Raw genomic sequence first — 26,885 nt, 5'->3', positions numbered from 1 at the left:
CTTTTTATCCTTTATTTAATATTATTTAAAGTAATTTTCTATTTTTTAAATAAAAAAATTTATTAAAGATCAATTTATTTGATATTTATACAATTCATCGGTGACCATTCAAAATCTCCCAGTAGACTGATTGTGAAATTAAAAATTTATTTGAATTTCAACAGCTATCATCAAAACCAGAATTTTTTCGTTTTAACCATTAAAAGTCACATGTTTAAAAAAAAAAGTACAATTTTTATTTTAACTTTTTCATGTTTCCAAGCACCCCAAAATATAAAAAATTGAATTAAAGATAATTCTGGTTCTGTTAAAAACTGCGAATACTTTAATTAAAATGATATTAAAGCTTTTAATTTCAGTCCATTGGGAGATCCAAAATCACAATCATTTACAAACCACAGAAATCAAATGGATCTATTGTTAATAAATTATTATTCGTCTTTTGTATTTAAAAAAATAGGAAATTAATCTTGAAACAATAATAAATAAAAAAGAAAAAATAAATTTTAGAAAAATATCTACTTTTCTAAAAAAAAAAAAAAAAATGTTTAACTCCTTAAAAAATTCCTAAAAATTGATAAAATTATGTGACAATGTAGAAAACCTCCTTAAAGCTCCTAATTAGTCATTGCAGCCATATTGAAATTGATCATAATCATATTGATATAAAAAAATAACACGTAAAGTTTGATCCACGCCATTTGTAAATAAAAAAAATTTGTATAAAACAGACTAACAAAATCACTTTAAAACACTTTTTAAAAAATAGACTTTAATTCTTTTTCCGCCTAACAGTCAGTAAATAATTAGTAAAAAAGCACTTAAAATGAAGTCTTCAAGCAAGAAAACACACGGACAGCTGTTGAAAAAAGTGAAAAATATAATTTTACGTATAAAATTCAAACATAATTTTACTTGTAATACATTTTTACAAATAAGATAAATACGAAATAAGTTAATTTTCACAATAAAACATATAATAATGAAATGACATGCAAGATAAAATTTCATCGTCATGTCATGTTTGAAACCTATTAGTTCTAATTTTTCCCGCAATATTACGTCGCTACACAAAATTCTCGGCTAACTAGTCAGAAGCCTTAAGAGAATGTCAAACTAATGGAATTACCAAATTATAGAATACAAAATTCTTCGAATTTGCTGTCCAAATATAATTTTTTTACATATGTAAAGTATATACGAGAATAAATCGCAGGATACTCAACTTAAGCTTAAGAACAAAAAAATTAAAAATTGTTAAATATTTTTAATTTCTTTTTTTTTCTTTCTTTATTCTTAAGTGTAAATTGAGTGTTTTATTCTTATGCACTAAACATGCAAAAAAGTTTCCAATTTTATAAAGTCAAAGACTTGTATATTATAATGTTGGTAATTTTGTCTGTTTGGGATTTTCTAAAAACTACAATTAACATTGTAGTCTAAAAAATAAAATAGCACCAAATCTAACTAACCTGTTGTATTTTCAGTCATCGAATTTATATCCTCATCAGTAGAACTATCGACCTGTGCCGAGTCCGTCTGATTTCTTTGAGCTTCTGGTATTACTAGGATTCCATTACTATCTAATTTCGCAATAGTGAGCATTAAATCGTTTAATGATTTCTGACAAAACTTATCTAAACTCTTCTCGGTGTCATCCAACTTGCCAGGAGTGGTGACAGGACTGGGTGTTTTGGGTATGGATGAGCTGACGGCATGTAACAGCGAAACGGTGGCCGAATTTTGCAACTGCGGTGGATTGTCGCATGAATTGCTGTTCATATTAGCGCTGTATTTTTGATTATTGCTGGTTTGTTGATTTCTTAACGTAATTTTGTATGTATCGTTGGTAGGAACTGGCGTATAGGTAGGTATCTGTCGAGGCAAGGTGTAAGGAAGGCAAGGATTCGCTTGCTGCGGTATATGCCAACGGTGAATAGGATAATTTCCAATTTGCTGTGTTGACGGGGAAGTTAAGTTACATTGTTGCAAACGCGTCGTCACGGGCACGACAGATGTACTTGCCGCTTGATACGTATGAGGTGGCGGTACTTGAACCCTCTGAGGATTTCCACTCGAAGAGTATCTATATCCATGAGAAAATCGGTATGGCATATGATTGGTGGATGCACGGAATGACGGATAGGGAGGTGGCGGAATAGAATTATGCGCAAGAAGCCCGCGCAAGCTAGTGTTCTGTCCAAGCTGCTCCAAACTTTGAGTTTGTTGATGTGGATGTGTGGACGACGTCACTTGCTGCTGATGGCAGGTGCCTAACGGGCGTTGCTGATGCATTAATGAAGATTGTTGCATTCTGCTGCTATAATTAACAGAATACGGTACCCGCGGTTGATGCGCTTGCGGCGACGATCTAGGTGACATGTTGTGTGGCGCAATGTACTGCTGCATATAATTTTGTGATTGTTGCGCGTGTTGTTGTTGTTGTTGTTGCTGCTGCTGTTGCTGCTGTTGTTGCTGCTGCTGCTGCTGATGTTGTTGTGGGAGATGCACAGGTGCTTGTTGCTGATAAGAATTTTGTTGTGCGTTAGTGGACTGCTGCGATACCATTATAGGCAGCAGTCCTTGCTGTATGACAACAGGAACGATACCATCTGCATGAGTATTTATCGAGTTCGCGGTTTGCTTTTGTTCGACCTGGGATTCATTGCAAGCCACCGTGCTGTTATTACTAGGAGATATGGACGGATATACTCTACCATCGACGACTATTGCCCCGATTGATGACATCACTGCGAACGCAATATGAATATGTTGAATTATACTTATATACAGGCTGAATATTGGTAAAGATATTAGGATCATTGCATCAATCGCTAAATCATCACCAATAAATAACTGTTTAAGAAAAATATTAAAATAATAAAATATAATAATAACAAAAAAATAAAATAAAAATAACATTTCAAGATAATAAATTGCAAATTGATATTTCTTATTTAATGTTCATGTGGATTTTATTAAAATACCACTTTTTATTTAAAAATGTAATTATATTAAACAATAAGTCATATCGAACTGACGAAATTAAAGCATAAGATCAAAAAGCCTATATAAATATAAAAATCGCTGTGACTGACATAGGCTTTTTAATCTTGTGTTTTAATTATATTAAATTCTTTTTATTTATTCATTGATTAGTTCAATTTTTTGTTCATTGTCTAATGCAATAATTCTAATCATCTTATTAATAAAAGTTTGGTCTACCATTAATTTTTAACACTGAAAAATCGAATTTGACAAGCCCCCCTAGAAGGGCCGTAAGAGCCAATTTGGCTCCAAGTACATTTTTGCGTAAATAATAAATAGAAAAAACTAAACGTATAAATATTTAAGTTTTAATATCAATGATAACAATGATATCACTAACTTATTGTTTAAATCTTTATCGCAAGTTTAGTCGAAAATGCATAACTGCATAACAAATGTACACTTTCGATAAAATATAGTAATACTAGGGTAAGTTAATATATAAATCGCAAAATTAACTAGAGACAATAATAACCAAAATAACTTCCTGACATTTATTTCACTTTTCGATATATTCATGTACATTCAGATACTTATTTTATCTCTTTATAAGTCCTTGAAAGCCGGGGAGAAGAAGTCTTTTGGATGTTGTCGCAGCTAACGTGTAACCTTTTGGATTTCGGCATCATCAGTTTCAAAATGACGGCCACCTAAATGCTTTTTTAGGGACCCACACAGATGAAAATCCCAAGTAATTGGCTGCGACAGCAACCAAAAGACTTTTTTGTCGCCGGCTTTCAAGGACTTGTAAAGAGATGGAATAATCTTGTAAAAAGATGGGATAAATCTGAATGTACAGGGCAAATATGTCGAAAAGTGAAATAAATATCAGGAAGTTACTTTGATTATTATTGCCTCTATTTAGTTTTGCGACTTGTATGTATATTGACTTACCCTCGGACATTTGTAAATATAATGTAAATATAAAGGAATGTATACACATAAACACACACACGCGCGCACGCACGCATACACATTCCCTTATATTTAATATTTTTCACCAGTCTTGGTATTTTTAAAATTAATTTTCTTATTGTTACTTTTTGTTATTGTTTCGTATTAAATAGACAAAATCATTGACGGTCAAAAAAAATTTTTTAAACATTTTTTTTAAATTTATGTATTTGTAAATTTAGGGTTTTATAACAAGCACTTTTTTTTTTGCTCTTTTTGCCGTAAACCCTTTAGTTTCAAAGTTATAAAACTTTTTATTAAAAATAAATTTTTACACAAAAAAATTCGATATTATTGCTAAAAATTATCGTATCAATTTTTCCCAAAGGTATTTTAAAGCTCAGAAAGCCTATTTTAAAATACTTTTATATTAAATTTGTTCGATGATGTTTTATCAAACTGGAGCGCTTCAAAATAAAACTAAAATATAGTAAAAAATATCAATCTTTAATTATATGTAATTTAGGAACAAAATGCCGTAAAAACAAAATTCAAATACAGATTTAAAGCTCTGCCTTTGCTGTTTAAAATGCGTGGTTGAAAATTTCTCTGCGATTTTTTTTCACCGAGATATTTAACTTTTCATGAGGTGCGAGAAAATTGCAAGTGTTTCCAAACTTTTGACCATACATACATGTATAAAATTGTTTTTCAAACAAACAAATAGATAGACACACATCAAGATATTTATTTATTTATTTAAATTCATAAAACTTGTAAAAAAATTCGTAAAATATATATGAATATAACATCAAATATATCGGATCCACATTGGCTCTAACGGTCTTTCTAGGTAAAGAATTAAATAAAAAGTCAACTATAATATATATAATTATAAATTTTTTTACCAAAATTAAAAACATAAGAAATAATGAAAAGCCACAAAAGAATATTATGTAAAAATAAAATTGAAAAAAGTTACAGCAGTTTGAATTTTACGAGGAACCAAATTAGCTGCCTCGTAAAATTCAAACTGCTGTAACTTTTTTCTCGGTCCTTCTAGTGTTAACACATCTATCCTTGTTAAAATAAAATCGTAAAATGCTTGGATAGTCACCAATAAAATGTTGTACTATTATTTTAGCAAAACATCTTTCAACAACTTAAGTATACAAATAATTTTGAAAGTTCTCTATAAATTTTCTAATTTGCTTCTTACTCTCTTTTTCAAAATCCTCTGTTTTTGACTTCAACATCTTTCATAGTCTGTACGCCTGATTTAAATATTTATCATTAAATCATTGTGAATAGTTTTAAAGAGCAGAATAAGAATTGTATAAAAATTGGTGACTATTCAATCATTTATTATCTAATCCAACAAAGATCGAATCTGTATTAAAAACATAATAATTTCTCATTAATAAAATAATATACATATATATACATACATACATATATATTACAAATGCAACAAAGAGTATATTCGGCATTTAACCAAATATCGAATATTCGACAAAGCCAGGAGCCGAATATTTGGCACAGATAAAAACTATTTAATCAGTGAAGTTTAACTTTCGAAAATTTTTAAAGTAGTCACAGGGCTGATAAAAGTGTTGGCGCAGTAATCGGTGCGCAAGTTATTGCTGTTTAAAATACAGACTAAAATAAAGTCTGTATTTTGAACAGAAATAAATTGCGCACCATTTACCGCGCTAACACTCTTATTAGCCCTGTGACTACATTATTTAAATTATATTTAGTTTGAATTTACAAGTTATATATTGTTTCTATTTTTAAAAAATTATTATTAGCATTTATTGTTAAAAAAAATTAAACTTATTTCCAGATGAAAAAATATATTTGAATTAACGGCGATTAATTTGCTTCATAAAAAATTTATAAAAATCTTGCAATTTGCAATCTTACTTGATTGACACAATAAGTTTAAATTTGTTTGCTTTTATAATAATTAAAACCTCTTTTTTGTTTAAAACTGAACTAAATAAATACATACATTATATATAATGTATATATTTATTTCAGTTTTAAACAAAAACATAGTTTTATAACCAGCAGTTTAATATCATTTTATTAGTTACACACACACACACGCACACGCATACGCACACGCACACGCACACACGACGCACGCACGCACGCACGCACGCACGCACGCACGCACAAAGTATTTATTCGAGCATAAAATGTATCGTTGCAAAGGTAGTAACAGTTTACTATAACCCAAATTTTCCTCTATTTTTATTGTTGAAATTAATCAGTATATGGCCGAATAATAGCTTAATATTCGGTGTTCAGCCGAATAATAAAAACATTACCAAATAAACAGAATACCGAATAGTTGTCATATATTCGTTGTAACTCGTATGTGTGCGTGTGTGCGTGCGTGTGTGGTTGCGTGCGTGCGTGCGTGCGTGCGTGTGTGGTTGCGTGCGTGCGTGTGTATAAAGTAGTATTATCATATGTGTACATTATATTACAAACCTTTTATTAAATCTGGTACTTTTTCTAGAGATAAGTGTATCCTGACAGGTATCTCGGGATTTGGTATATCAGCTCGTCTACTTTTAATTCTTTGTAAATGACTTGTGACAGATCTGTAATAATATTATTATGTATATTACATTATGTAAAATGTAACATGTATACAAGATGTCTCATCTTAAATAATTATTCCAAAAAATTTTTGCTTGCAATTTTAGAAAAGAAATGTTTCTAATAAAGTGGTCTAAAACAAATAAGTAATAAAATTAACTTTCAAAAAAAATTTTTTACTATTCTATTTTCTATTTTCCGCAATATTACGTCGCCAGCGTCAACGCAAAGTTCTTGGCCAGCTCTGCTTAACGCTATTTAAAATGTGCCATATTACCAATGTTTTTAATATAGTAACGTTATTTTAAAGTTCTATGTGTAACAATATGTATTACACAATGCGTTATTTAATTTGTATATGGCAAAATTAGATGAGATGATAGAAAAGAAAGGTATAGATGGAATAGCAATAAATAAATCTAGGATATACTTATTGTAAGCGTACGCGGATAATATTGTATCGATAGCAAATAACAAGAAAGCGATGCTAGACATAACAAACGTTTAAGCGTTTTCTGACGAAAAAAAATATGAAATTTATGTCCATATAAAACAAAATTGTGAAAATTTAATAGGAAGAGAAGAGAAAAAGTAGAAAGATGAAAATGAGAAGACAAGATTAAAAAGATATAAACATTTAACCCTTAAACTGTAATGCCGGTATATTCTGTTTTACAGACTGCTAGTAAAACTTTACTTGTCAATAACTTCCTTGACATACAAGAACCGCTCTAAAGTCATAGTACCTTCATATGCCATCTGTTACCAAACACTGCAGTGGTCTCATTGTCATTCGCTGAAGATGTGTAATGTAAAATGGTTGAAAAATTATAGCTGTTCCACAGTCATTCCGGAGTTTATCGTTTATGTTATTTTTTTGCAGTATTAGACATGTATTTCTTCATCCACGTCTTATTTATACATTTTAACTCTTATTTATTGGTGTAGCGTTATATTTTAACGTTTAAAATTTTTTATGATTTAATTTTTTAGAATTATAAAAATTTTTCGAATAGAAGTAATGATTTGTTACAAATTTCGCCTTTTTCGAATTTTGCCTTAAATAACTCCTACACTTTGTACCAAAAATGTTCTTTTTTATGCCCTTTCAAATGATATATTACAATATAGAGGAATATTTAAAATATTTAAATTGGAATTCCATAAGAGCACCTCTTGAGGGGAGCAATCTCTACAACCCTTTGTAAATTCGCGGTTTTTTATAATTTTGAATTATTTTCGAAATATAGCAGATAAAATTCTATATATTTTAGAAACACCTTGTAGATAAAATTTTTTTTACTAAACCTCACATTAAAACATCTTTCTTTACCTCCCTTATTTATAAATATTCAAAATAATTAAAAGTATACATTTTAGGAAATTATAAAATTAGCAGTAACATGACAGCAGTCTGCCAGACCGATATTTATGACTTCTGTTAGCATTACAGTTCAAAAGCTAAATCTAGGTTTTATATTAAATAATAATTAAAAACATATTAAAGAATTATGTGAGAAAGGAAAATATAGGATTTAGATATGAAAATGTATAGAAATAATTTCAAGAAAGATAGAATCTGTTTAAGTATTTGATTCGGAGTGTAATGGTATATGGGGTAGAAATTTGGGAGTGGGATAAAAAGAAGGAATTAAAGAAAGTAATAATAGACTATGTGAGATGGATTTTCGGCTTAGAGTTCTGTACACTAAAGTAAGTTATGTCAAGAGAACTAATAATGGATAAATTAAGAATCGGATGAGGAATTAAAGAGATACAAAAATAGGAGTAAACAAAAAAATGCAGAAAAAATAATTATTGAGAGGATAGGAATAAAAGAGAAGCCTAAATATCTAAAAAAAAAAAATTAGAATGTATAAAGATATGTATAATAATATGTAGTAATAAAGAATATAGACATATAAATTTTATAGGTTTTATAGGTAGGAATAGATAGCACCAGTATATAGAGTATGGGCGGATAAGTACGTAAGTAACTACTGTAAACCAAGTCCCTTCCTAGACTATTGTATGCTTAAGGCGATGCTGGAGTCGTCTGTATACGCAATTCGATAAATCTTTTTATCGAAGACACGGATTGAAAAATCCTTTTACAGAATGAAAGTACAGACAATAACGAAGTGCAATGGCTACAATTTGATATAAAAAAACGAAAAAAAAATTATAAAAATATAGTTATGTTAATCAACATTGCTACGCATAGACATTTCAGACTTTATACGTGCAAAATAAACATCTTTCAGCTTAGGAATTACAACAAGAAACAATACTGTGCTTTTAAAATGAGTCTAGAAGCCTTAGTATAAGAGAATTTCCACTTTGGGAATTTCATGTGTAAATTGGCGTACGGAAGCAGTTTGAATAATAACCGAGCTATAATTGTATAACATGGTAGTTGAAAGATCTTGCATTAAGTGGCGTTAAAGTCAAAAGAATAAGGACAGATGAGTGCGTTTGACAAAAAGCGCTAGCCTATTCCCCTCTTCGCCTCGCTCACGACCACGAGTCACTCGACTTTTCGTCAAAGAAAAATCTGCAATACCGACGTCGAGTGAGTTCCACTGTTACTTCAGCATCGCCTTAAAGTAAATAAATATGTAAATATGTATATATGTACATATATATACAGGGTGTCCCATTTTAATCCATCCACGCAAATATTTCCGTTCCCTTGCATTTTACAAGAAAATGTTTCAGACAAAAGTTGTATGGTTTCGAGGGGGACATAAGATGGTGTCATTAATTTGACCTCGAATAGTTGCTTAAAGGTCACATGAAGGTCACCTTCAATTTTTTAAATGGAACTGCCTATTTTTTATTGCATATTCTTGTAGCTTATCTCGAGACGTTTCCAAAACACTATAAACAAATGTCTTTCCGTTAAGTATTTTGCGAGTTGTGACGCTTGAAAGTTGGTGGGCCATTTTAATCCATCCACGCAAATATTTCCGTTCCCTTGCATTTTACAAGAAAATGTTTCAGACAAAAGTTGTATGGTTCAAAGGGGGCCAACCGTTGATGACCTTGAACTTGACCTTGAAGTCGATTTTCAAAGTCATTTTAAGATTAACAAGTGTTTTTTCAATGGAAACCCGTATTTTTGATCCCGGATTTGGAAAGAGCACAAAATTTTGCGTAAAAAATATGTACCCATGTTAGGGCCTAAAAGTGGACCATAGGGGACTTTTAGACGAAAACAAGTGATTTTATTTTAGCACTACTTTTAGCATTACCCAGGAACAACGACGTGAACGTAGTAGTTTGGAACCCACGTCGTTGTTCCTGGGTAATGCTAAAAGTAGTGCTAAAATAAAATCACTTGTTTTCGTCTAAAAGTCCCCTATGGTCCACTTTTAGGCCCTAACATGGGTACATATTTTTTACGCAAAATTTTGTGCTTTTTCCAAATCCGGGATCAAAAATACGGGTTTCCATTGAAAAAACACTTATTAATCTTAAAATGACTTTCAAAATCGACTTGAAGGTCAAGTTCAAGATCATCAACGGTTTGCCCCCTTTGAACCATACAACTTTTGTCTGAAACATTTTCTTGTAAAATGCAAGGGAACGGAAATATTTGCGTGGATGGATTAAAATGGCCCACCAACTTTCAAGCGTCACAACTTGCAAAATACTTAACGGAAAGACATTTGTTTATAGTGTTTTGGAAACGTCTCGAGATAAGCTACAAGAATATGTAATAAAAAATAGGCAGTTCCATTTAAAAAATTGAAGGTGACCTTCATGTGACCTTTAAGCAACTATTCGAGGTCAAATTAATGACACCATCTTATGTCCCCCTCGAAACCATACAACTTTTGTCTGAAACATTTTCTTGTAAAATGCAAGGGAACGGAAATATTTGCGTAGATGGATTAAAATGGGACACCGTGTGTGTGTGTATATATATATATATATATACAGAGGATGATTCAGGTCGCTCGCAACACCTGGCACTACATGTTTCTCATGAAAAATTGAGTCGAAAATGTTAATGGCAAAATGTTGAGGGGTTAATAATTTTTAAATGATGAGCGTTTAAAAATATCCAACTACAGGGCGTGATATTCGCGCCGTCAAGTGCGGCGCAACTAAGCCGCCGACTGGCCGCTTTGACGGGTACCGTTAAACGGCACGGTGCCAAACTTTAAATTTTATAAAAAGTTCCGTGAAATCTCTATTAACATTTTGAGTTTAGTTTAATTGTGACAAGAAGTAATATCAATTGCAAATTCGTTAAAACATTTATATGAATAAAAAATTTTTTAAATACATTTTGTGTAAACAAATAAATTAATAAATAAAATCAATAATAATTAAGTTATCTGATCAATTAGTATTAAAAGCTTCAATTGACAAGCATGTTTAAAACTTTTTTGTCAAAAGTTCTATCAAAAACAATATTAGAAAACAATTTACATTTAAAATTTGCATTTAATATAAATAAATATTACATGTTTAGAAAATAAAACAAACAAAAATCTAAATTGCATTATGAAAGAGAAAGTGAGGAATACAGTGGAGAAATCAAGGTAAGCAAATAATAAGCTATATGTATTGTTACTGCAAATTACATTAAAAATTTTTAAATAAATAAATAAATAAGTAATAAAAAATAAATAATAAATAAAAAAATCAATAATTAAATAAATAATTAAATAAATAAAAACAAAACAGTATATAAACGGCAAATACGTGTCGGGCGCGGTAAATAGTGCACGTAAGAAAATCTTAAATAATTGAGTAATCACATATAAAATTTCATATAAATTTAATAAAGAACGTTTCGGTTGTTGCTTTAAACCATCTTCAGCTTGCAAAATTCTTAATAGCGATTTCGGCTGGGGCACACCGGTTGCACATTTCAGGTGTCAGTGCAACTTTTGTGTTTGACTAGTTAAATAATTCAGTCCCTCAATGGTGCCGCGTGTTTGTTTGGACTCAATACACCTCATAAGTGCATATTGAGTGTACACAAAATGGAAAACAGTCGAAGCCAGTTTGTGTCCCACCGGTAAGGTGGCACACCGGTGCGCCCCAGCCGAAATTGCTATAAGAAATGTATGGAACAACACTGGAGATGAAGCATTAATGGCCGACGGTAATGAAGTAGAGGGCTTTCTCGTAGTAAAGTGACAAAAATGCGAGTTGTTTGGCTCGAATAATATGTACATGGCTCATACTTAACAACAGCAGTAGTTAAATTTTTAATAATTGATGCACCAAAAAAAGTCGATGCATCGAAGCGCGCTCACAATTTACTTATTTCAAAATAAAATAAATAAATAAATAAACAATAAAAATAAATAATAAAAATAATTAAATAAATAAATAATAATGTTTCAATAACTTTTGTCAAAAAAGTTTTAGAAATGTTTATCGACTAAAGCTTTCAATATTAATTGATCAAATAACTTAATTAATTTTGATTTTATTTATTAATTTATTTGATTACACAAAATGTATTTTAAAAACACACATAATTTACTCATATAAATGATGTTTTAACGAATTTACACTTGACATTATTTCTTGTCACAATTAAACTGAACTCAAAATGTTAATAAAGATTTCAAGGAACCTTTACAATACTTGAAAATTGGCACCGTGCCGTTTAAAGGTACCTGTCAAAACGCCCGGCCGGCGGTTTGGTTGCGCTGCCCTTGATGGCGCAAACATCATGGCCTGTGGTTGGATACATTTAAACGCTCAAAATTTAAAAACTATTGACCCCTCAACATTTTACCATTAACATTTTCGACTCAATTTTTCATGAGAAATACGTACGTGCCGGATGTTGCGAGCGACCTGAATCACCATGTGTGTTGTATACATACAGGGTGTCCCATTTTTAAAAATGCACCTCAATAATTTTTCAATGATGCATTTTCAGTAAAAATGTTTCAAACAAAAGTTGCATGGTTTCAAGGGGGTCATAAGATGGTGTCATTAATTTGACCTTAAATAGTTGCTTGAAGGTCACGTGAAGGACACCTTCAATTTTTTTAATTCGAAGAAGTATATAAAATCACACAAAAAAATATAGGCACTAGCTGATCTAGCTGCGACCAAAAAAGGCTTTCTTATTATCATTGTGTTGTTACATAAATATATTATTTTCTAAAAAATTAAAAAATAAATACAAGGTTCAAGGCTCCTAACAAATAACAATTCAAATGAGACAAGAGCTTCAGAGCCGTGCAGGGTGTTGTGCGCCAATGCAAAATAAATACCAAAATAAATAAACGTTTTAACTATTTAATAACTAGTCATCTTCAGTCCAATATTTGAATCAAATATATCTGCGATATTATTTTCTGTTCTCTGTAATCATGTTTACAATATTGATAATTTAAATATGATTACTACCTTCAAAATACCAAAAGTACGTGCGCTAATATTGAAAGTAAAAGACTTTCAAAGAATCAAAATTTTGAAAGTTCTTTCATAGTATAAATTTTAATTTTTAATTTTAATGTTATCGAAGTATAAAATAAACTATATTAAAATAAAATTTAATAATATTTATGGACATTTTCTTTTTTCATTAAAGTAACGATTTCTGTTTTAATAAATAATGCAACTTTGTTTTGACCAGTACTATAACATCATAAAAATATTAATATTAAGTATTATTTTTAAAATATTCCATATTAGACATATTTTATAAAATATTAATCTTGTAAAATGATATTTTATTGTGATATTAAAACTGTGTGTATGTGTGTGTCTGTGCATGTATTTGTATGCGTCTTCATATGTGTGTTCGTGTGCGTATGCGTGTGCGCGTTTGCGTGCGTGAGAGAGAGAGAGAGAGAGAGAGAGAGAGAGAGAATTAAACATATACTGGATATCTAATAATTATTAACACAACACTCATAGGTAAAGCGGACTTAAAATGGAAAAATCCTGTACCATTTTGCAATTTTTGTAATAGATCACATAAAATCAATTTATAAAGATCTGTAAATTAATGTGCATCCTACGACAATAGTCAGCCCAGAATTTCTGATTTTGGTACACGAGGCATCGGAAAAATGCCTCATATGACAACGTCTCCTTCATGCATAGTTATTATTATTATTTACAAATAACTCCTCCCTCTGCCACGCCGCAGATGCGTTAACTCTGGCTCTTCTTGTTGAATTGCGTTAATGCATGTTAATTCGCAGATTTCCTATAAATTGATTAAAAATTACAAAATTTTTTCTAAGATTCACAGGATATTTATTCAAATTTTATAAAAGAATTTTCTAAAAATTTTTGGATTTTCCAATAGTTTTCTTCAACATTCCAGAAAAGATTAAAGAATTTTTTAATGTAACTTTAAAAAAAAGTTTATTTTAATGTATCTTGTAATGTTCTTTAATAATGCTATCACAAAGAAAGCCACTTGAGTTTTAAATATTAAATTTGGGAAAGGTACTAAAAAGGAAAAATATAAAAATTAAATATAACATATATCTGTCTGCAATATAGATCTAACTTATCGGAAATAAAGAATTCAAAAAATGATTAAACACATAATGCTAATTTAGAATAACGTAGTATCTTTTATCACTAATTTTTTTTATAAAAACTCGCAAATCACAATATAAACGTGGAATATACGTGTGTGTGTGTGTGTGTGTGTGTGTGTGTGTGTGTGTGTGTGTGTGTGTGTGTGTGTGTGTGTGTGTGTGTACGCGCATACACACACTAATTGAATTTCCATTCAAGAATAAAATGATCAAAGAAACAATTTTTTCAGAAAAAGATAGAATTTAAATTTAATATGTAACAATGCATTCCCCAATCAACAAGTGCATCGTACCCGGCGACCAACAGCCAGAGACTTGGTCAGGCTATAAACGGCCACAAACGCAGTGCGCCAATTTAATCGCCTCCACGAATTGCAAAAGCTAACGGCCGCAGTCGGCCGTTATCAAGCATAACCTGCGCGTATGCGAAGTCGGCGCGCACACACAGTCTGACCCAGCTTTCCGCTGCCTGTATCACCGGCGCGCATAACAGAGACCGACACGCAAAACAGAAATAGCGCACGAAAGATAACCAAAGCGCCTCCAAAAAGAAACGGAGCGATCCGAGTGTGCTGATCGCCGAATATAAATAGCCCGACAATCAACACAGCATCACTATCCTCCGCCAAAAAACTAATCCAGCCAGATCTCCGCGGTCTCTCGACGTTCCCGATTTCGAAAGCAACTGGTAATTCGTGGTAGAGGTTCTCTGCCACTGTCGAGGTTCTCGACAGCCGACTGCTCCTGTTAGCATCTTTCCTCATCCAGTCACACATAAAACGGTATAGATATTCTGTCGCCTCCAAGGTTCTCGGATGTCGACTCTATCCAAAAACTCTACCCGTCGTATAAAACCGCAAACAAGGTTCTCTTCGCCTGAGGCATCAGTGGTTTCGTTATTCTTTCGCTACTGGTGTCCATGGCCCGAGACTATTAAGCCTAGGCTACACTCCCGTTAGAAATCCTATCTACGAGCACACACACGTAAATCGCAACAAAACTCCCGCGTGCGAATCCACGCCCACCGGCCGGTAAGGTTCCGTTCCGATCGCAACCCGCCTAGCGTTATGCAGACCGCGCTACCTGCGAAATACACCTGTACATATCGCATAAAGTACCTATCCGCATAAATCGTCCACGTCCACTGTAAATAAAATCATCCGCGTTATCTAAAATATATGCCATTCCACGTTACTAGAGTACATGTGTAAATTCGCGTCTCCGAAGTATTCGTTGCTTGAGATTCGCATCTCCAAAATATCAATATATTGTTCGCGACACAAAAAATTTCTATATGTAACAAACTATCGTTAACTCAACAAATATCATATTAATTCATTAACTGCATCCAACGCTCGTTATTCAACTTTCCTCCTACTCGAATCAATTTTTATCACTTGTCACGCACTGGGCCTCCATTCTTGAAATCATGTGAATAACTTTCGTATATAAAAGTGGCAAAATAGCGGAAGAATACCATTGAATAATTCCATTGCCTATTCTGCTATTTTTATATACGAAAGTTATTCGCATGTTTTCAAGAATAAGGCCCCTAAGCTGATTCCGCGCGATAAAAATTACAGTTTATTTCAAAAAGTAAAAAATTTCCATGATTACTAATAAATGCTATAAAAAGCCATAATTTTCAACGACAAAAAATAAATTTCCTAAAAATTTTAGATTTTTCCTGGTAGTAAACACCCTATATTCATTTTAGATCGCTCTACTTGTTCATGAGTGTTGCGTCAACAATTACCATACAATTAGTATAAATATATGTCTATATAACTTGAGTATACTTTTTACTATATAATAATTCCATGTCTGATCCTTTCTTCAAAACATGAGTGCCAAAAAGTATACAATGATCAGTAAGTCTGGACAGTTGATCTAAAGCAACTTTCTTCTCATTCAATGTATTCTGCTTTTGATCACATACTTCATTTAATCTCATTACCAATTGTTTTCCTCTCGTATTAATAGCATTTGTTAATCTGAAAACAGAAAAAAAAACCCAAATCTTATCTTCATCTAAATTTTATTCTTAAAATAATTAGAATATATATGTTACGGTAAATTTAATGTGTACAGTTATTATACATATTAATCGGTTGATATGCATAATAATCGCTCGTTTTGGTAAATTTGATTAATAAAAGCAAAAATGTTCGAATTAATCAAAATAACCGGTTATTATGCATAATGTCCACGGACAAGTGGACAATATGATTAATGAATTAAACGACTAAAAATATTTTAAAAAATGTTTTCTCAACCTGTCAATCTCAAACTGTTTTACTTACCATTAGTACAACTTACAATACATTTAAATATATTTTATATTTATTTGATTGTTTTATCTATTTTTCTGCCATTATCTAAAGAACTCTACAACGGCAGAAATTATTTAATAATTATTTACTGTAGGGGACCCAGCTCCAATCATGTTGACCTTGACATATGTTATAGAGGCAAAGATACTAAACAATTTTTCCTTATACGCTCTCGTACAGTTTTCGAGATATACTTATAAAAAAAGAAAACACAGGTTTTCTTAATTATTTCAAAAAATATGTGGAAATCGATCACAGAAAATTTAGGGTTGGGTTGGGTTAGGTAAGTTGTGGAGAGGGTCCCGTAGGGGTCCGGTGTCGATCCGTGGCTTCTCGAGGCTGCGGACCGACTCCGGATACAGGAAGTGGCGTTCCTGCGGTCCCGAGCTCGCTAGGGGGTTTGCGGTCCATTGTGGACCGCAGGCTCAGGGATCTCAGCGACCCTGGCGCCCGAGCTGAATACCGTAATCCATCACGTGCTGAAATTATGCACGGGATGGACCGGGGGCCTGGGCTTCACCGCCCGGGCCGCGAGGAGTAAACCTCTATAAAAAATCCGAGGGCGGCGTGCGCGGCGTGGGGTCCTGGGCCGTGTCATAGCGGTCCCGGCCTCCGTGTCGCGGGCGCCGACGTATTAATTAGGGGGGCGGCAGCCCGCTGCCGTGCTTTTTGGGGGTGGTCCGTAGGGGTCCGGGGTCGATCCGTGGTCTTTCGAGGCCGCGGACCGGCTCCGGCTACAGGAAGTGGCGTTCCTGCGGTTCCCGAGCTCGCTAGGGGGTCTGTGGTCTCTCGTAGGCCGCAGACTCAGGGACTTCAGCGACCCTGGTGCCCGAGCTGGATACCGTAATCCATCACGTGCTGAAACTATGCACGGGATGGACCGGGGGCCTGGGCTTAACCGCCCGGGCTGCGAGGAGTAAACCTCTATAAAAAATCCAAGGGTGGCGCCCGCGGCGCGGGACTCGGCGCCGTGTTACAGCGGGGTTGGTCTCTGCGTCGCTGGTGCCACTTCCAAACAGGTGGGCCGCGATGGCGCTCGTTTCGCAGACGGGTGCCGGGCCCTGGCCATCGCGCGGGGGCCGCTTATCGCGTGGAGGGCGTCGATGACCTTTGTGGCCGGGGAGCGGGTCGCTAATGCGTCTCCCTCTCGGGCGCGGGGAAGTCGGCTCCCCTCTGGGGTAGGACGGGCCGGCGGGACCTCGGTGTCACCGAACCCGCCGGGCTGGGCCGTCTCCGGACCGCCCGGACGCTTTCCGGGACGGGACGGGGCGGTGTGGGATGTCCCGGCGCGTGCACCGCGGGAAACTCTCCCCGGTGCATCGGGCTGGGACAGCCCCCGGGCCGCTCGGGCGTTCCCGAGGCGGGGCCGGGGGCGTGTAACGCGGGACGGCGGGTGTCTTTCCGCGAAGGGACTCGTCCCGGAGCGGGACAACCGTCGGTCCCGTGCTGAGGAGACGGGCCGTTGGGACCCCGGATTCCGGACCCAACGGGCTGGGCCGTCTCCGAGCCGCCCGGAATTACTCCGGGGCAGGGTCGGAGCGGCGGAGGGTGGTCCAGCGCGTGCCTCGCGGGAAACTCTCCCCGAGGTTGCGGGCTGGACCGACCCCGGGGCCGCTCGGAATCGCTCCGAGTCGGGCCCGGGGCGTGTGTTGGTTCGACGGCAGGCGGCGACCGTTTCCCGTTCCGAAGTCGCCTGTCGTCGGCCGGAGTGCCCTCTCCGCTGGATAGACCAGGGGGGGGGCGGAGCGGCCTGCTGGTCGCCACGGCGGGCAAGGTGGGGCCGGGGAGCGGCGACCCACACCCCAACCGTCCGTGGGGCCCTCCCGGGATAACCAAGCCTTGGCAGGCGGCAGTGCGGTGCCCGCGAGGTCGGAGGCGCGGGAGCCCTGAAAAGCCCTCCAGCAATGGGGGGCCGAGTAGGGGCCCGGAGTCCAGTGGGGAGATGACCATCCTCCCCCAGTGACATATGTCCACCCCCCGGGGGAACTCGGGGCCCGGTGCGGGTCATGTTTTCGGCCGGTGAGGGTATACCCTGGTGGACGGAGCCGCACTGCTCCCGGGAGACAAACTCAAAATGAATAATACTACTAATAAAAGGAAGGATAGGAAGGTTAAGGAGAAGGCGCCGCTTGAAACGTCTACATCCGAGAGTGACTCGGAGGTGGACGTTACCAGTGGCTCTGGGAACGAGCAGGGGAGGAGTAGAAGTCCTTGCCGTACCACCCGAAGAACCCGTGCGGGTCCCAAGGTGACGGCGGTGGAGAACTTAGAGTGTAGGGTGGTTATCCGCGAAAGACCAGCCAGAACGCTGGTAACACCGGAACCTACGGGGGAAGGTCAGGTAGTGGCTGCAGGGTCGGCTGGGGGTGCGATGACGTCGCAGGCCCTCTCGACCTCTCAACCAGACCGAGACGTCATAGAGGGGGATTTGGTGGTGGTGGCCTCTTCGGGGGCACTGATTACCCCGTCCTCCCCGGTGAAAAAAGGCAGGGGTAGACCCCCTACCACCGGGGAGCATGTTGGAAAGGCGGCCGCTCTAAAGGCCGCCAATGATGAGGAAGAAAGAGCCATCGACATAAAAATGGCGGAAGAATTTATGTTAATGCAGGCGGAGAGAAGGAAGACGCTAGCTGCCTTCCCGGCCAGACTTGAAAGTCTGGGTATTACCGGAGAAGAGGGCAGAAGGGCCCTCCTGATCAAGCGTCTGGAGGACGCAGCCGAAACGGGAAGACTGGTTGCTATCAAATCGGGCAACCTTAAAGGGACCTTTATCAAGGCCCTTAAAGAGATGGCGGATGCCATCATAGAAGATGCGAAAGAGCTGGGAGCTCTCTCTGCAAACGAGGAAGTGCGAAGGCTGGAACGGGACAACGCCAGCCTTCGCGAAGAGCTGGATCAGCTAAGGACCGAGGTAGCCTCGGTCAAACAGAGCATGCTCAAGAGGCGTACGCGCATCATCGAGGACCCATCCTCCGAAGATGACGGCGGAGGTTGTGAGAGGGCCCCTCAACCTCCACGCAAGGCCAAGAGACTGGCAAGTCGAGGGAGCGAATCGCCTGCGGCCTCCCCTGCGCGGGTGAGAGAGCCTGCGATGGCCCCCTTATCAGTGGGAGACATAACCGTGGCCCCCTGCCCTCCACCTCCAGCCTCAGAGGACTGGGTGGAGAGGCTAACGGCCAACATCATGAGGCAGGTGGGGGGTATGATGTCCGCGAGACTCGAAGCACTCGAGTCTCGCCTCCCACCGGAGGAGATCCTCCGTCCCCCCCTCACTGCCTCAAAAAAGGCTGGCGCTGCGCCGTTGAAAGTTCCCCCGACTAAGGGGGATAAGAACAAAACGGCGCAGCCAAAAGTAGCGAGGACCGACATGGGGCAAGTCAAGCCCCAGTCCCGGTCTATGCCGCTACGAGAGACGACGTCGGCCCCCGCTCAGAGGAGCTCGGGTGCCGACACAAATGGCCTCGACGGCGACAAACTGTCGTTCGTCGAGGTCGTAAAGCGAGGGAAAGGGAGGAAGGGGACCACAACTGCCCCCTCGGCTCCTCCACCGTCCTCCAAAAGGCAGCAAGGAGGGTTGTCCGCCAAGCCGGTGGCGGCGACGCTCCCCAATAACAAAAAAGGGCTGCCGTCGGCTGCGACGGCTAAGGCTAAAGTCTCGGCCGCCACCAAAAAGGCCCCGTCGGCCAAGACGGTACAACCCCCCCCCAAAACCAAAAAGAATAAGGGGAGGAAAGGGGGCAAAGTGAGGACGGCTGCTGTGGTCCTCACCGTGCCCCACGAGAAGGCTAATGACCTCCCATACTCGGAGGTGATGAAGGCCGCAAGGTCCAAAGTGGACCTTGCGGCCTTGGAAATTGATCACCTCCGCATGCGGAAGGCGGTCACCGGGGGCATCATCCTGGAGGTCCCCGGTGAGGAGAGTGCCCCCAAGGCGGACAGACTGGCCGAAAAGCTGGTCGCCGTCCTTGGGGAAAGTGGCGTAAAAGTGTCCAGGCCGGTGCCCACTGCGGAGGTGCGGGTATCGGGCCTGGACGACTCGGTCACGGAGGCGGAAGTAGCCGCAGCCATTGCCGTGGCTGGGGGGTGCGTCGCCGCTGACATCCTCGTTAGCGGGCTTAAGCCGGGTGTGGGGGGGCTTCGCGGAGCGTGGGCCCGGGTCCCGAAGGCTGCCGCCCTTAAGGCGGCCAAATCGGGAAGAGTAAGGGTGGGGTGGACTATGGCTCGGGTCGAGCTTCTCGAGGCCCGCCCAATGCAGTGCCACCGCTGCCTAGAGGTGGGGCATGTGCGCAACAAATGCCCCTCAGAGGTGGACCGAAGCGGGCTGTGCTACCGCTGCGGTCAGGAGGGCCACCTCGCCGGGGCATGTCAGGCCCCACCGAAGTGCCCGAGGTGTGAGGCACGCGGCCGCCCCTCCAACCATCGGATGGGGGGAAAGGCCTGCGTGGCCACACCCCCTCCTAAAAAGAGGGGTAGTCAGGCCAAACCTACGGCCTCAACACAGGGCGCGGCAGCGGTGGCTGCGGCGTCGGACAGAGACAGCGGGAGGGCGGCGACCAGCACTGCCTCCCCCGTTGTGGGAGAGGGTGCAGCGGCGCCCTCTCCCATGGAGGTAGCTGGCCTGGAGGAGGCCATGGAGACCGGTAAATAAACCGGTCTCCACCTGTCTGCCGCCTTCGCTGCATTCCGCCTCCTCCAGGCAAACTTGAACCACTCCGCGAGGGCACAGGATCTTCTGTGCCAGCACATCGCGGAGTGGTCCATCGACCTGGCGATTGTCGCCGAGCCATACCTGGTTCACGATCGGGCCGACTGGCTCGGTGACCAGGATGGCTCGGTGGCGATCATTGGTGGTGGCGGCCCGCGAGCCCTACCTCTCTCTCTCATTGAGAGGGGGGAGGGCTACGTGGCCGTAAGATGGGGCGAGACGGTGGTCGTGGGGGTATACGCCCCACCGAGCCGCCGTCTCGTCCAATTCGAAGAGATGTTGGAGAGGGTGGGACTGGTAGTAGACCGGTCCCGCCCCTCACCGACAATCGTCGCCGGGGACTTCAATGCCAAGCTGGTGGATTGCGGGTCCCCGGCGACTTGTTTACGCGGAGACTCCCTGGGAAATTGGGCCCTAGAATTGGGGCTCAATTTCCTAAACAGGGGGACCGCGGACACCTGCGTGAGGCACAACGGGGGCTCCATCGTGGATTTCACCCTTGGATGCCCCCGTGCCTCGCGCAAGGTGTCCATGTGGAAGGTGTTGGAGGGGGAGGAGACACTATCGGATCACCGTTACATACGGTTCGATGTCTCCGACCCCTCCAACGGCCGCCAGCGGCAAGCGCATGAGCAAGCCGCTGGCGGCGACGGGGGGGGCCAGACGCCGTGCCGCTGGGCCGTCAGGAAACTCGACGTAGATTCCCTGATGGCCGCGGCCGAGACAGTGGCCTGGTCAGGCGTATTGACCGGGCCGATGGCCGACGTTGACGAGGGAGCGGCGCGGCTGCGGGGCGCGCTCACAGACATCTGTGACGCAGCAATGCCCCGCATCCGAAAGCCCCCCCCCCGCAAGAAGTGGGTGTACTGGTGGACGCCCGAGATCGCGCAGCTCAGGCGCGAGTGCAATCGGGCGATCCACCGGTGCACCCATTACGCGCGTAAGCGCGTTAGGGACGCGGAGGTATTGGCCTCGCTGAGGGACCAGCGGCGCGAAGCCAAAAGGTCCCTTCAGCGAGCCATCGGCGAATCCAAGGCCAGGGCCTGGGAGGAGCTGGTCGAGACGATCGACAGTGACCCGTGGGGGCGCCCTTATAAACTTGTTAGAAACAAGTTCAGGGCGGCGGGCGCCCCCCTCACGGAGAGTCTCGACCAGCAGTTCCTCGAGACCGTGGTCACCACCTTGTTCCCCTCGGGGCCAGGGCAGGTGGCGCATCTCGGCGTGCCTCCCCCGCCGGTACCAGACCGATGGGGGGACGCGCGCCAGGTCTCGAGGGACGAGATAATGGGGGTTGCCAAGAGGCTCAGGGCGAAGAAGACTGCCCCGGGCCCGGACGGCATCCCCGCTAAGGTCCTGGCCTTGGTGGCCGGAACGTTGATGGACGGCCTCCAGCACTTGTTCGGGAAGTGTCTGGAGGCTGGGCGGTTCCCCACCGCGTGGAAGGAGGCGAAGTTGGTGCTCCTCCGGAAGGAGGGTAAGCCCGAGGGGTCGCCCTCGGCTTACCGCCCCATCTGTCTGCTCGATGAGGCGAGCAAAATGCTGGAGCGCGTTCTAGCTGCTCGCCTCAGAGAGCACCTGTCCCACGAGGGCCCCGATCTGGCCGACTGCCAGTTCGGATTCCGAGAGGGTAGATCCACAGTGGATGCCGTTCGGCGGGTCCGTGCCCTCTCGGATGAGGCTGTCTCCCGCGGAAGGGTGGTGCTGGCTGTGTCACTGGACATAGCCAACGCTTTCAACACCCTTCCGTGGGAGTGTATACGTCAGGCGCTCCGGTTCCACCGGGTACCGGCGTATATGCAGAAGGTGATCGGGGATTACCTCCGGGACAGGAGCATTTGCTACGTGGGGCGGTATGGGGTGGCCCACAAACGGGGGATTCAGCGCGGTGTTCCGCAGGGATCGGTTCTCGGACCGATTCTGTGGGACATCGGCTATAACTGGGTCCTCCGGGGCGCCCTCTTTCACGGGCTGGGATTAGTGGCGTACGCTGATGACACACTACTCCTGGCCTGGGGGAAGGATTGGGGGAGCACCATTCGCCTCGCCGAGGCCGGGGTGGCGCTCCTGGTGGGTAGAATACGGATGCTGGGCTTACGCGTGGCTCCCCAAAAGACCGAGGTCGTCTGGTTCGCCGGACCTCGGGTGAGGGGACCACCGCGCGGGGCCCAGCTCACCGTAGAGGGAGTCCGAGTCCCAATTGGGACCCAGATGAAATATCTGGGTCTCATCCTCGACAGCAGATGGAGTTTTGTGCCGCACTTCCTGCGGTTGGTTCCCCGAGTGCGGGTGGCATCTGCAAGTCTTGGCAGACTGATGCCCAACCTCGGGGGACCTGGAGGAGGAGCTCGCCGCCTATACCTTGGCGTGGTCCGGTCAATGGCGCTGTATGGCGCCCCCGTGTGGTACGCGGACGTGATGGCCAGTCGTCGCCTGAGAGAGCTCCTGCAGAGCGCTCAGCGAGGGCTGGTCGTCCGGGCCGCACGGGGCTACCGGACCATCGCCACGGTGGCGGCGATGCTGGTGGCCGGGGCGCTCCCGTGGGTGCTCGAGGCGCGCGTGTACGCACATGCGTACGAGGAGAGACGCGCGCGCCGTCGGGCCCCGGGGGCTCCCTGGACACACAAAGAGCAGGAGGTGTGGCGCCTCCAGAAGAGGAGGCAAGCTGTCGAGGATTGGGGCGAGGGCCTGTCTCCAGATGGACCGGGCTCTCGCGTCGTCGGCGCCATCGGGCCCGTTCTGAAGGAGTGGGTGGGCCGGCGACGCTTCGGATCCCTCACATACAGGCTGGGGCAGGTGCTCACCGGGCATGGTTGCTTCGGTGAGTACCTGCACCGAATAGGACGCGAGCCCACCAGTGGGTGCCACCACTGTGGGGCCCGGGTGGACTCGGCGGATCACACCGTGCTGGAATGTCCGGCATGGGAGGCTGACCGCCGGGTCCTACTTAGGGCCCTGGACATCAACCAGGCCGACTTCTCCCTGGAGAGCATGGTGCGCGCCATGCTCGAAGGGGAGGAGACCTGGGCGGCCGCGCTCTCCTTCTGTGAGTCGGTTATCTCACAGAAGGAGAGCGAAGAGAGACGTAGGGAGTCGGCCCCGAACGCCGCTCCCTGCCGTAAGAAGAGACCAGGGAGAAGGGCTCGCGCCTATGCGCGGGCCCAATGAATCTCCCGATACAGCCATGGGCGGGAGGGAGGGACGGGCGAGCGCGCCTGCCTGGCCCTCCAGCCCTGGGTTGTTGGGAGCTGCAGGGATTGGGTGCGGGGGCACCCTATCCCATTGCACGCAGCTCCCTACGTAGGGGAGACCGTTGCGTGGTGGTCCCGCAACGGTCTCCAGTTAGGGCGACCCTCTTCCAATGGGAGAGGGAAGGCGGCTCGGGGGGCGCCCGTTGGAGAATGCCTTCGCAAGCCCGGGGCGCCCCTCACGTCGCGTGTAAAGTGGGCCACCATGGGGTTTTAGCCGGTAGGAGTCCGGCATAACCACCTCCCTTCCCCCCGGAAGGGAGGGGTATCCATGAGGATTTCCCCATGTAAAAAAAAAAAAAAAAAAAAAAAAAAGTTGTGGAGAGGGTGCAGGGGAGGGACGGAGCCCCTCCCCCGCCCAAAAATTTACTTTTCACGCAAAACAGTACTGTATCACGGTATTTGGCTGTATTTTGTTGTTAGAAAGCACCCTCACACTGTCGAGAAAATGAAATGAGATGATTTATCAAAATAACCGTTTAGCATTAAAAATTATATATAATAACCGGTAAATTTGAATAATTTTCTTCTATTAATCATATTAATCGAACAAATTGGGAATTATTCACATTAACCGGTTATTATGCATAATAACCGATTAGTCAAATTTATCGTACATACACACGCGCACACACGCGCGCGCGCGCGTATATGCATACTCTGTTCATTGCAAGAACGTACTCAGCGCGGACGAAAACTCGTCTATTTCGCACAAGTTTCCCTACAGAAGGAGAACTCCCGCACAGACTCGTATATTCGCTTCTTTCGGGTAACGTAAGAACGTCAATTTAGCATATCAGTATTAATTTATGAGATGCTACATGATGCTACATATTAAAAAACACAACATAATTGAATTTACAAAAGGACATTGAATGTCTCGACGATTCGTATTTAATTCATAAACTTTCAACAAAAATTAATATAACATTTACAATTTATTATAATTTTTCTTAGTACGAGGTGTGTTCAAAAAGTATCGCGAATTTTGAATTTTCGCGGGTTACGTATATTCGAATTTCGATCTTTTTGTGGCGTTATGTTGGTACTCATGTCTCTCACTTATGCCGACAAGCTCGGCCATTTTGAATGTTCACTTAATTGTTGACAGCTGCTTTGCTTGCACGTGTTTTGGATCGTCTTCGATTTTTACCTATTCAAAAAAATGGATCAAAGAACCTGTATCAAATTTTGTGTGAAAAACGAAATTAAGTGCGCGGATGCATTCCGAATGTTGACTGTGGCATACGGAGAAGCTACCTTGGACCGAAGCAACGTTTATCGGTGGTACAAAATGTTCTCAGAAGGCCGAGAAGATGTGAACGACGAAGAGCGTGCCGGACGCCCGAGCACTTCAACAACAGACGAAAAAATTAATGAAGTGGAGAAAATGGTATTGGCCAATCGTCGAATCACCGTTAGAGAAGTTGCTGAGGACCTAAACATATCGATTGGCTCGTGCCATTCGATTTTTATCAATGATTTGGGCATGAGACGGGTCGCCGCGAAATTCGTACCAAAATTGCTCAATTGCGACCAAAAACAGCATCGCATGAACATTGCTAATGAGATGTTGGACTCTGTCCGCGACGACCCAAATTTGCTCCAGAGGGTCATAACTGGTGACGAATCGTGGGTTTATGGTTATGACGTGGAAACCAAAGCTCAATCATCTCAATGGAAGCTGCCGCACGAACCAAGACCGAAAAAAGCGCGCCAAGTTCGGTCGAATGTGAAAGTTTTGCTGACAGTTTTCTTCGATTGCAGGGGCGTGGTGCATCATGAGTTCTTGCCACAGGGTAGAACGGTCAATAAGGAATATTACCTGCAAGTTATGCGCAATTTGCGCGAAGCAATCCGCCAGAAACGCCCGGATTTGTGGAAGAACAAAAATTGGCTTTTGTTCTTCCACGATAACGCCCCTGTTCACACATCGTTGCTTGTGCGCGACTTTTTGGCCAAAAACAACACACTAATGATGCCGCAGCCACCGTATTCCCCAGATCTGGCCCCCTGTGACTTTTTCTTGTTCCCTAAACTGAAGAGGCCCATGAAAGGACGACGTTACGCTACGCTTGACGAAATAAAGACGGCATCGAAGGAGGAGCTGAACAAGATAAAAAAAAATGATTTTTTGAAGTGCTTCGAAGATTGGAAAAACCGTTGGCACAAGTGTATAATATCTCATGGGGATTACTTTGAAGGGGACAAAATAGATATTCATGAATAAATAAATAATTTTTGAAAAAACACAAAATTCGCGATACTTTTTGAACACACCTCGTATATCAATTCGATATATTAATAATCTGTACGCACTTGTGGAACTGACTATATAACACTGAGATTTGAACGTTTCAAATGTTATTTGCCTTTTAATTATATCCCAAGCAAAAAGTTCATTAAACTCATTAAACTACTTTTCTATTGTATTTGAAGAAAAGTAAGTTACATTTTAGAGTCTCTAATTTTATTAAAATACATTAAATTATTATGTTTACAGTTG

The 26,885-nt window shown here is 42.0% G+C and overlaps 1 protein-coding gene across 5 annotated transcripts in view; it reads right to left on the bottom strand.

Moving 5' to 3' along the window:
• The window catches only part of LOC105202140 (E3 ubiquitin-protein ligase TRIM33), an 88,467-nt gene that overhangs the window by 3,184 nt on the left and 58,398 nt on the right, over positions 1–26,885 (bottom strand). For 4 of the 5 annotated variants that reach the window (XM_039457684.1, XM_039457683.1, XM_039457685.1 and 1 more), the window contains exons 5-7: positions 15,896–16,090; positions 6,445–6,557; positions 1,473–2,750 (exon numbers count right to left, since the gene is read on the bottom strand). In XM_039457684.1, the coding sequence (XP_039313618.1) occupies positions 1,473–2,750; positions 6,445–6,557; positions 15,896–16,090 (1,586 nt within the window). The remainder of the gene's footprint in view (positions 1–1,472; positions 2,751–6,444; positions 6,558–15,895; positions 16,091–26,885) is intronic. The other variant, XM_039457687.1, reaches the window with a different exon arrangement.

This window comes from Solenopsis invicta, chromosome 14 (assembly GCF_016802725.1).
Source record: "Solenopsis invicta isolate M01_SB chromosome 14, UNIL_Sinv_3.0, whole genome shotgun sequence".
NCBI classification, from domain to species: Eukaryota; Metazoa; Arthropoda; class Insecta; order Hymenoptera; family Formicidae; genus Solenopsis; species Solenopsis invicta.
The sequence above is the reverse complement of the archived record's forward strand: the minus strand, read 5'-3'. Positions and strand labels throughout refer to the sequence as shown.